The sequence below is a fragment of the Sander lucioperca genome, chromosome 19 (assembly GCF_008315115.2).
Source record: "Sander lucioperca isolate FBNREF2018 chromosome 19, SLUC_FBN_1.2, whole genome shotgun sequence".
NCBI classification, from domain to species: Eukaryota; Metazoa; Chordata; class Actinopteri; order Perciformes; family Percidae; genus Sander; species Sander lucioperca.
This window is the reverse complement of record NC_050191.1, coordinates 7,600,045-7,610,975: the sequence shown is the minus strand read 5'-3', so window position 1 is coordinate 7,610,975 and position 10,931 is coordinate 7,600,045. Positions and strand designations below refer to the sequence as shown.

General features: G+C 39.6%; 1 protein-coding gene across 2 annotated transcripts; it reads right to left on the bottom strand.

Annotated features, from left to right (window-relative positions):
* Nucleotides 1-3,416: 3,416 nt before the first annotated feature.
* arv1 (ARV1 homolog, fatty acid homeostasis modulator) lies at nucleotides 3,417-10,529 on the bottom strand. 2 transcript variants are annotated; one of them, XR_004895850.1, is made up of 7 exons: nucleotides 10,361-10,529; nucleotides 10,003-10,122; nucleotides 9,333-9,486; nucleotides 7,993-8,217; nucleotides 4,326-4,582; nucleotides 4,265-4,289; nucleotides 3,417-3,841 (listed from the first exon to the last, which is right to left on the bottom strand). XR_004895850.1 is itself a non-coding variant. In XM_031321710.2 (5 exons), exons 1-5 carry the CDS (start codon nucleotides 10,454-10,456, stop codon nucleotides 4,455-4,457), a joined length of 723 nt encoding a protein of 240 aa, XP_031177570.1. In that variant the 5' UTR covers nucleotides 10,457-10,529; the 3' UTR covers nucleotides 4,115-4,454. The 2 variants fall into 2 exon arrangements, 1 of the variants encoding a protein (XP_031177570.1); XM_031321710.2 differs by lacking the exon at nucleotides 3,417-3,841 and having other exon boundaries at nucleotides 4,115-4,582.
* Nucleotides 10,530-10,931: the final 402 nt, after the last annotated feature.

Sequence of the window (10,931 nt, the reverse complement as noted above, 5' to 3'; positions counted from 1 at the left end):
CAGATTAAACCACTGCATGCCACAGTAATTGACCAGCACTTTCCAGATTCCACTTTTAGAAACTCCATCAGGGGTTTGTTCACAAAAGACTTGTGTCACCGAGTTATACAAACACAACACGTGTCCATTTCAAGCTTAATTCCACTTTTGTGCATCAGTTAAATTAAAAAAAGAACATCTGAATAAAAAACAGGTAGGCAAGACAAATTCAAATTTGGTATCCGTGCCTAATAGACCTCAGGAAAGTCTGCCATAACCTTTAATTTAATTGACAAATTGTGCATTTTGCACAGTGTTTTTAACGTTAGAACTAATACACATATGACATTTTGAATTAAAATGAAAAGACACGGAGCACAAATTGTACAACTGAGCTCCAAACTGGACTGCTCTTTCTGCCATCATTCTGCTGGGAGGATCTATGACAACACCGGTTTATCTCCTGCAGAATAAGATGTTTCGATCAAGCTGATTGTGACATTTAAAGCTTAAAAGTATCCAGACTGTGTTGCTCTCCACGGAGACTGGAGCACAGATCCGCCCAGGGTGAGGACACCTAACAAAACATTCCTCAGTCGTGTGCTGTCTCTCCTCAACTATTCACAGGCCTGTAATAACATGTAGCATGTGCAGACGCAATACACACATACATGCACAAAAGCAAATCACATACACATCTACGATGTTAAATCACAAATATTTTATTTTGTCTAGACATACTTTTATATACCACAGCTCCGAGCACATACTGCAGCATTCATCTTCAGTGTGTTTCTCTGCAACTCTTCAAGTTCAAGTTTGTTTTACATAATCTATCACAGAAGTATAGGTCCCTGCCAAACTTCAGGGCTTGTCTATGACAGAATGCCACAGATATTTTAACATTAATTCTTTTGGAACATTGGCAAGAAAAATTAAAATTTCAATTGCATATGATATGAATCTTAATTCTTTTTACATAGGACTTTTGTGCAACATACTACATATTCTGAAGGCCACGACAAAACTTTTCCTCCATGAATAAAATGGAAAAGGTACAGCATTTACTTTAATGGAGCCAAACATAGACTACCATCTTAAAGGGATAGTTTTTTCTAAAGATGATTTTTTCAGCATTTTAGGTCCCCATTTGTACAGGGCAGCCTAGACTTGAAATGGGAGAGAGAGGGGGAACGACACGCAGCAAAGGGTCGCAGGCCGGAGTCGAACCCGCGGCCACTGCATCGAAGAGTAAACCTCTATATATTGGCGCCCGCACCACCAGGTGAGCCACTCAGACGGCCAAAGGGATAGTTTTTTTCAACTGGGGTTTCATGAGGTAGTCAGTGTTTAACCTACAGAAGCTGGTGGTCGACACGCGCCCAGTTTGGAGAAGCAGGTGGATTTTAGCCACCTAAACAAATCAATATCGGTTTCTAAGTACACTACATTTATAATATTTTCACCGCTTTATCTTGCCGTCAGACAGCCCTTTCCGACGGGGGAATTGAAGCCGTTATATCAATCTCCGCTCTCTCCAAAACCACCAGACTCCTTTGACAAAACCAGTCCTTTTACCTTCGCAGAACACGGGAGATGCTGATGTACCGCTGCCTCGATCGGTTAGTTTGTGTTATTTTCTGAGTTTAGAGTTTTAAAGGGTTATTTCGGATTTAGATTCAGATATATGAACTAACTGGCTTTTACAGTGTATTTTTTGTCAATTTATAGTAACTGGAAAACATTTTCCAAGTGCCACTTTACAAAAAAACAACCAATCAGAGTTTATAGTAAAAGCGGATGAGTGATGTCTCTTCCTATCTCTTTGATAAAGATTTTTTTTTTAAATACAACAAAAACAGAGACATGAAGGACAAGACACAATTTTAAGAAATAAAAACAGGAACATTTGCAGTGATATGGGACAGAACAGATATTTGTTAATGGTAAATACTGTATACCAAGGTGTAGCTTTGAAACTATAGCCCTAAAAACACTGAATGTCCATCACATTATCTGTGATCTTTGAGAGAATATGTTTAAATCTCGTGGGGCGAGTCTTCTGCCAGCAGATGGTTTTGTTCAGGAGGGATTCAGCCTGGCCTCACGTCACGTGTCCGGCTTCGCAGCCGTTCATAACAACCACACGGCTCCTGCAAAGACTCCCAGGGGCCGAGGCCGGTTCGGCTGTTCCTTTACTATACTGTAGGTAAGAGCAGTGGATAAACTGCCCTCATTCCACAGACACTCGGCCTGCTTTGGACGTTTGCTTTACTGATTGACCGTTGCTCTGTTTACAAATGCATTCCAGTTACAGTGGTGGTTTTGTGAAGTTTACCCACTGCTGCTGGTTTGCATGTTTCACAATAATGACTTTAAATCAGATGTCTGGCGAGATACCTGCTGCAGTTTGGTGTTTGGTGGATTTTACTCAAAGTTCTGTAAGACCTGCAACAAATAAATGGCTGATCCTGACTTAAGAATGTCATTAGTTTCTGTGGTGAGTTGAAGTGCCACATGATGACAAAAGTAAAGAATACAGGAGGAAAACATACAGTAGAAATGATTTTGCTAATTCATAATGGGTTTGTCATGAGAATCGTCAGATTTAAAAATGTCTAATGAACGACCAGTGGATTCATTTATTAGCTGACTGCCAGAAAATTAATCTGCAACAGTTTTGATATTCAAATAATCATTTTAAGTCAATTATCAAGCAAAAATGCCAAGTATTATCTGGTTAGGATTTGCTGCTTTTATGTGTTTCGTATAATTGTTACATATTAAATTACATATTTTGGGGTTTGGGACTGATGGTCAAACCAAAAAAGCAACTTGAAAACATTGTTGCACTATTTAGAATTTATTTTTTTTAAACTTATTTGCAGCTCCAAAACAAAATATTGGTTACTGACAGCAAAAATCCAAACCTGGGCAAACCTGAGCTTTAACATCAGTTGCCCTTCTTCTAACACATTGACACATATAAGCATGGCAATAAACTATGGGATGGCAATTCTGTCTGCTTTATTTATCAACTTATTCTCATTTTGTTCACAATTTACCCTGTTTGTGTGTTTCTATACTGCATGTGTGTGTGTGAGTGTGTGTGTGCATGTGTTCCTGTATGTGTGTGTGTGTGTGTGTGTGTGTGCGTGTGTGTGCATGTGTGTATGAGTGTGTTTCTGAGTGAGTGTGCATGTGTTCCTGTATGTGTGTGTGTGTGTGTGTGCGTGCGTGTGTGCGTGCATGTGTTCCTGTATGTGTGTGTGTGCGTGCGTGCGTGTGTGTGTGTGTGTGCGTGCATGTGTTCCTGTATGTGTGTGTGCACGCGCGTGTGTGTGTGTGCGTATGTGTGTATGAGTGTGTTTCTGAGTGAGTGTGCATGTGTTCCTGTATGTGTGTGTGTGTGTTTCTGTATGCGTGTGTGTGTGTGTGTGTGTGTGTGTGTGTGTGTGTGTGTGTGTGTGTGTGTGTGTGTGTGTGTGCGTGTGTTTCTGTATGCGTGTGTGAATTAAGGTAAGCATTTCACCAATGAGCCAAAGAATGTGAAGAGTGTTGCCTGGGTCCTGTCCAAACAGAGAAGTAGTTGTTGTGAAATTACAACCTCAGGGTCTGTGTTTGTGTCAATTGTAGAGTGGGTCTGAGAAACAGTGGTTTAGATCAGGAGATGTTCCCATGCGTTAGCTCCTCTCTGTATGTCTGTCTGTCTCAATAAGGTATTCAAATCAAAATCTCACTTATATCTTGAGCTTATTGTCCACTTTAAAACTAAAATGAAAAACAGGAGGGCCAATGCCACCTCCTTGACATCCCTCCAAAATGAAGATAGATCTTTTTCTCTATAAAGAGTGCAGAAAAACAGGGGCGATCCTAGGATCAGACTTTTAGGAGGGCTCAGCCCTAATGAGATTGTGACACTGATACAGTGCCTTGCAATAGTGTTAACACCCCCCCCACCCCCCGCTAAATCAGTACTTTCACTGGATAACAATGAATATATGTATTTATTATTATAACAGAGGATAAATGCAAAATTTTGAACAAAAAACTACGAAAGTCCCTTTATGGACTACCAGAACCAGATAAAATGATAATGAGGTGTAAACAATAAATAAATAAAAAAATGAACTTTCCTTGACTGGGTTACAGGTGCATAGCATTGGCGACAGCAACACAGGATATTAAACCTGTTTTCTTTGAACTTGTAATTGTTTGCCCTCGTGTCACTAACAGACAGACTGAGCCCCCCTAAAAAGGCTCTAAAATCGCCATTGCAGAAAAAATAATAACAATGTCTCTTCTGCTGCTTTGTGTCTCCGTTTGAAAAACTGGCTTTAAACAGCAAAAATACTTCAAAACGTGTCCTTCTCCTTCTCCATTCCCATGTGTAGAGGGTTCATTAAAACCTGCCTCTTTCTGGCACAGGTCGGCATCCACGATCACTTGTTTATCCCTGAGATAACTGACATTTGTCATTCAGATGTCAACATGTCCTGGATGCTCCATGGAAGCTTTCTACAGGCCTGAGCCACACAGGTCTCTGACAGCAGGCCAAAACACACGGCCATCAGTGAAAAACGTCTACTGCTGTTCAGGATCACTGGAGGGGAGAGAGAAGTAAGGGAAATTATGAATACACACATTTTTTTTTTTTACATGGACAGTTTTTGTTTTCATGTCAAAGTCAAGGTATATTTATTGTTCCTTACAGGGAAATTGGTTTGCAGCAAGAATTCATACACAATCTGTGCAAATTTTGCAATCTACAGACAGCAGTTTGATACTATCTACCATTTAACATGAGAATGGCAGCAGTAACGAAGAACCTTCTATCTCTTGGTCCTCATAACTGGCACTCTGAAACGACGACAACGAGGACAACAGTTAAAACTGTTAATTTATGTACATCTGGGGGGTCTGGGTAGCTCACCTGTACAGAGGCTCAGTGCTTGCTGCAGCAGCCACGGGTTCAATTCCAACCTGCGGCCCTTTGCTGCATGTCATTCCCCCTCCCTGTCCCCTTTTCATGTCTAAGCTGTCACCAGTCATGTCACAAACCATCACAAAGTGTGGTGCAATTTCCAGAAATACCAGTTGGAAATACCAAATTCCAGTAAGATGAAACAAGGGGAAAACTTGGGCCACATAAAGGCCACTCCCAGGTCACGGGTTAGAGGCCGAGAAGTTCTATTCGGCCATTCTCTATTACGTTCAAGTATGAATATATAACTGTCTCTAGAAGTTGAGGGAGTCGAAGCAGCTGCATGATGAAGAAGTGTGGTGTTCCGGGACCGTCTCCTTGGAAGGTCAACAGTAACCAAACCTTACAAACACACAACGACAAACGCATACATCAGCAGATAGGCTATTCCCCAGAGAGAGAGAGAGAGAGAGAGAGAGAGAGCTTGGACTGAGGTATTTGCAAAAGAACAAGATTTATGTTATGGCGCCATTAAATATTTTTGCATAACCCAAACTTGGCCTTTGCCAACATCATAAATGCCATAAATACAGAGTTCCTCAGAGTTGGGATGGCAAGATGTGACACTACATCATGGTTGAACTGTACTGCCTAATCCTAAATCTCGTCGATCGACAATTCATTAAATGCTGCTGTGGAAGTAATCAAAGTCTCCCGAACCTTCTTCCCGTATCCAAAGTTAAGCTGCTCTTGAGTTTTCCCCTAACACCAAGTGACTTCCTGCCAACTGGTATGTACAGTAGAAACGAGTAGCAGCAGTATGACATCAAACAGACTCCAAACACAGCAGTTAAAAAAGTGAATTCTCTATGTGGTTGGACTTGGCATCAGACACACTGTCATTTGTTCTTTATGAATATGATGTACAGAATCTCCTCATCAGAGCAGCAGACCAGAAATCACTCAACAACATCTCATTGTTTGCTGCTCACAGGCGAGCTGCCAAATACAATGATCAGATTTATGTTTCCAGAGCTGCTGCTGAAGAAATAATTACACAACATAAGAAACATGGACTAAAACCATTCTGTTATGTAATGTGTTTATGTTCAATGTCTGGGGGTCTATGTAAGGGGGTTTCAAACAAAGAGAGAGTTAGTTAGTTGCCACCTGCTGGTGTTTTAAAAACCACCTAATGTCTCACAAGGGCCAACCTGTACACCTTCAAATCAAAAGGTTACTCCTAATTTCTCTCAAGATTATGGTTTTTTTATTGGGTCAGTATTGGGTGCATTCGATTAAGAGTTACATAAATCCACTATAGTGATAATGTGTTTCTTTTTTTACAGATGTCGGCCTTTTTAAACAAATATGAGCATCGTTGGTCACTCAATATAATATAATCATCGCAATCTGATGTGGGAGAATTTTATTCCACAGTGTGTCAAAATCTGCCTAAAAGATGATATTTTCATGTGACTTTTCTTCATTAGAGTTTTAATGTCCCAGCTGTTTTAAATGATCCACAGTAATGAGAAAACTATTTATGGAGAAGCTCTAACATACATGAAGTTTAATATATTGAATATTGGTACAACATATCTAATCTTTATCCAAAGTTATTACTCTTTTTTTTTTTTTTTTTTTTTTAAAGCTCCCATAGTGGCTAGATTTGTATCTTCATGTTTAAACAAGATTATGTTTTTTTGTAATAGTATTATATTGTCACATTTTGGTCAACAAATCAAATAACTACTATATACAAAAAACAATAATAAAAAACACAAATCAAATGTATATTCCTACATTAATATGCACTATGATCAAATTTACGAGCAACTAGTTAATAAGAGTCCCTTCAGAGCTGCGGCACTTTCAACAGTCAGCGTTGTCCCTGAGCTTAAGCCTAAACAGTCTGGAGGGGGTCCAATTAAAGCGATTGAGAATCTTAAACTGGATTATTCTAATTTTAAAAGTCTCTTGATAGGATAAACAGAACATTTTGACCAGATGATGGGTGGCTGGGGTGGAGGTTTTTTTCCATGAATGTCTGCACCACATTTCATGGCAAAACGTCCAATAGCTTTTAAAGTATTTCAATAAAATAAAAAAATAAAAACCTCAGTTTGGTGGAAGAGACAAAGTCAAGAGATCACCAAAGTCAGTACGGTTTCATCATGCGGGAAACATGAATATCTGCTCAAAACTGTACGGCCGACTGACACCTCTACAGCCATGCCGAGAGCATGTTTTCATAGGGACTATTTTCTCAGTAGAAAGATGTTCCAGAGACACCTACTCACAGTGAGTATGTAGATTATCCAGAGAAAAGGGGCCATTGTTACTGGAAACAGATGTTGCTGCTGACTTTGAATATATTTTTTCCAACGCTGTGAGCTGCACAAACTAAGTTCCATTCACTTCCACTGTATTGGGTAACAGGCATAAATCTCAGAAGTGCGTATCTAAAAAACCTGGGCAAGTAAAACCCAAACTACCTGCCTGGCTCGATAACACCAGAGGTAAGTGAGGTTAGAGCTGTAACAATTCAAAATTTTGCCGTACAATTAATTGTCTCAGAAACAATTACGATTAACAATACTATTGTCTCTTTCAGTCAAATTTAAAAAAAAATATACATCTATTTATTACTTACGTTGTGAATGAATTCCAGGGTACATCTTTTGGCTATATATTATATATGTTATGTAACCCAGACAATGTAATACCACAAATACATAGTCTATAAGGAAAACCACGCCTATTTATTATCATAAAACATTTTTCTAACTGTATCCCCCCGTTGTCATTTTTGTTGCTATGAACGTGTTTAGGGTCAAGTGCCAACAACTAACAATTGAAATAATAATAAACATATATAGTCTGACCAATAATCACTTATATAATTACAATTTTCCACAATTCCACTTACCAGTCATGCCCCTTAGGACCTTAGCTAATGTCAGCAATTCATTGCAGTTAGACAAAGAAACTGCGATTATTTAAAAGAATTGACAATTAGACAATTATGTAATAATTGTTACAGGCCTACGTGAGTCAATACCTTCCAAACAGATCAGTTCTCCTACCTCTGATAGCCTGCGAGTTTGAGGTCAGCACAAACAGCTTGATGAGGCCCAGACAGAGCGGCGAGTAGTCGTGCTCCCAGATGACAGCAGGGATGAGGAGGACCTTTCCGTAGCAGGAGAGCAGCAGGGCTCTGAGGACCAGGCTGAGCTCGGGGGTCCCACCCTGCAGACGACCCACCACCACCCAAAGGAAACACAGCACGCCGCCGCAGAACGCTGACAGCTCTACACCAACAACAGACAGACACGTCAGACACAGACGTATTTAATGACCAGTTACTTTTTTAGCACAAAAGGCGTTGGATACTGATGAAACTGTAGTACAGTATCTGCAACATTCCGTCTGTAAAGAGCAACATTAGTTGTATAAATGGAAATAGTACTTCAGAATTGTACTTAAATACCTTACATGAGTAAATACTCAGTTACATTCATTGTCGATTAATCTATCGATTACTTCCTCGATTATTCGATTAGCTGTTTGGTCTAGAAAATGTCAGAAAGTAGTTAAAAATGACGATCAGTGTTTCCTAAAGCCCAAGATGACATCCTCAAATGTCTTGTTTTGTCCACAACTTAAAGATATTCAGTTTACTGTCATTTAGGGCTGGGTATCGTTCAAAAATATTCCATACCAGTAACGATATAATACCGTGACTTTGATACTGGTCCCTAAACGATAACTTTTTTCTATACCAATTTTTTACCTGATGAAGGTCTGAGACCGAAACGTTGTATTTTTGTAAATAAATTATTGCTTGCGTAATGGTCAGTGTGCGGGACTCTTCTCTAAGCTTTTGATCTGCTACTTTTGATCATATCCTACGCACCTGCCCAACAAAAGACGTGTGCAAAAAAGCTTTCTTACGTTATACCAATTTTATAAAACAAAAATAAATTACAATATTACGGCACAAATCTTTTTATTTATTTTTCAGCTCCTACTACGAGAACCCCATCTGCGATGTGTAAGCTTAGACAGCCAATCACAGACATTATTAGATCTTGGTAGAAGCATGCTGCATGCTTATTGGCTCACTGACACTGAGGAGATTTACTCCTTAGTATTGAAATTAGGTATTGCACGACAAGGCATTTTTTTTTTGCATTTGGTCGGTGCCTAAAAAGTATTGAATTCGGTACCCAGCTCTAACTGTCATAGAGGAGTGAAGAAACTAGAAAATATTCACATTTAAGAAGCTGGAATTTTAGAAAATAACTCAAACAGATAAATCGATTAATCTTTGCAGCTCTATAACACTCTAGCATACACCACGGCAGTGATACAAACAGTATTGCTCTAACAGATGTATAATGGAGCTCTGGTTTTATCATCTTACCGAGGGCGGCCAATCCAAACATGCCGTAGAACTCCCATTCCTTGGTGTACCTGATGATGTCAGCGGGGTCACTGCTCTGCTCGGAGCCATGGAGCAGAGACCACCTGAGGTAAGCCTCACACAGCAGGCAGAACACACACAACTTCCAGTGGATCTGGTGAGGTGGAGGAGAAGATAACACACACACACACACACACATGAAGTATACCTGAACACCAGTGGTGGCAATAGTATTCAGATCTTTCATTAAGTAAAAGTACTAATACCACCCTGTGGAAATACTACACTACAAGTAAAAGTCCAGCATTCAAAACATCACTATCAGCAAAATGTACTTAAATTATCAAAAGTGCAGTAAAGTTTCCCTGTCAGTTATTTACTATTCTAAAGGATGCTTTTACTTACTGCTGCATTAATGTGTATGTTGCATTTTCCTGCTGTATATGTTTAAGGTTGTGCAGGTTGACAGCATCATTATACGAACAATACCATGCATGAAGAAAGCAATCTCCTGTAAGTGGAGCATCACACCACTTTTGATAACTTATGTGTCCATCAGAAGGCCTGTTATGTTATAATAACAGGCCTGTTATGTTATAATACTACGTTCAGATCTATTATTGCTTTGAGCACATGTGCAAGGGAGTTTAAATTGTTGGATGTTACTTACATTCAAGCTTGTATTGAACAAAATGTGTCTGAACGCCTGCGTCTTGCACAAAATGGCATCAATCAGGATGATAACTGGGTCATATTCAATGTACTTGTCCACTGGCTTTTGGCACGACTCCTGGACACACACACACACACACACACACACACACACACACACACACACAGTAAGTAAGTAAGTAAGTAAGTAAATAATGTGTTAGCCCTGTATCGCTACACAAATACTTAGCTTTAGAAAGGAGTAATAACAGCTCTATGTTAGCTGTGGCATATTTGAGGCAAACCATGTTAGCTAGCATCTTCATCATAAACAGTTACCAAACAATTACAATGCAAGACGTCAATAGTCAACGCACACATATGGTTATTTTCAGGATCCCGTTACTGTAATCTCTGTGTAACTCCGGTGCTTTTTCGTTACATTCAACGCACCTAAAGTCATATTTCCCCATTTTTTTCCCTGTACACTGCTAACTACAAAACTGGCATGACGTTCAACCAAAGCGGAAACAAGACATACATACAGCTCTGCCTTCAAAATAAAAGTGCAGATTTCTTTGTAGGGTTCAGAAACAGGTTTATTGCCAGCGCGCTTTGGAGGAGGGTCTGGCTAAGAGAAACTAATTGACAAGTAGGTTTTCATATACAATGATTTTTACTTGGTGTGTTCATATACGTATATAATATATACTTCCTTTATTTATCAAGTGCATTTACAGATACGAGGAATGCGTTTTCTGCATTTAGGTCAGCTGGGCAGCCATAGTCCGGAGGACCAACTGAACTGTGTAATGCCAAGTAGTGCAGTGTTTAAATTAAACTACCCAACAGTAAAGGAGTTCAAGTACTCAGCAGTGCTGAGGCAGCAGCGCTGAGCCACCTTGGCGCCGCTCCAGTCCGTTTTATATTCTTTGTCACCGTATCGTC

Bases quoted from the DNA above. Each gene is read 5' to 3' on its own strand.
- arv1 (XM_031321710.2), bottom strand. From the start codon at position 10,456: ATGGGGAAATATGACTTTAGGTGCGTTGAATGTAACGAAAAAGCACCG. The intron at 8,218-9,332 runs GTAAGATGATAA...TTGTTGGTGTAG, and splicing joins GTTTGGATTGGCCGCCCTCG to AGCTGTCAGCGTTCTGCGGC. The intron at 4,583-7,992 runs GTAGGAGAACTG...TCTCCCCTCCAG, and splicing joins AAACTCGCAGGCTATCAGAG to TGATCCTGAACAGCAGTAGA.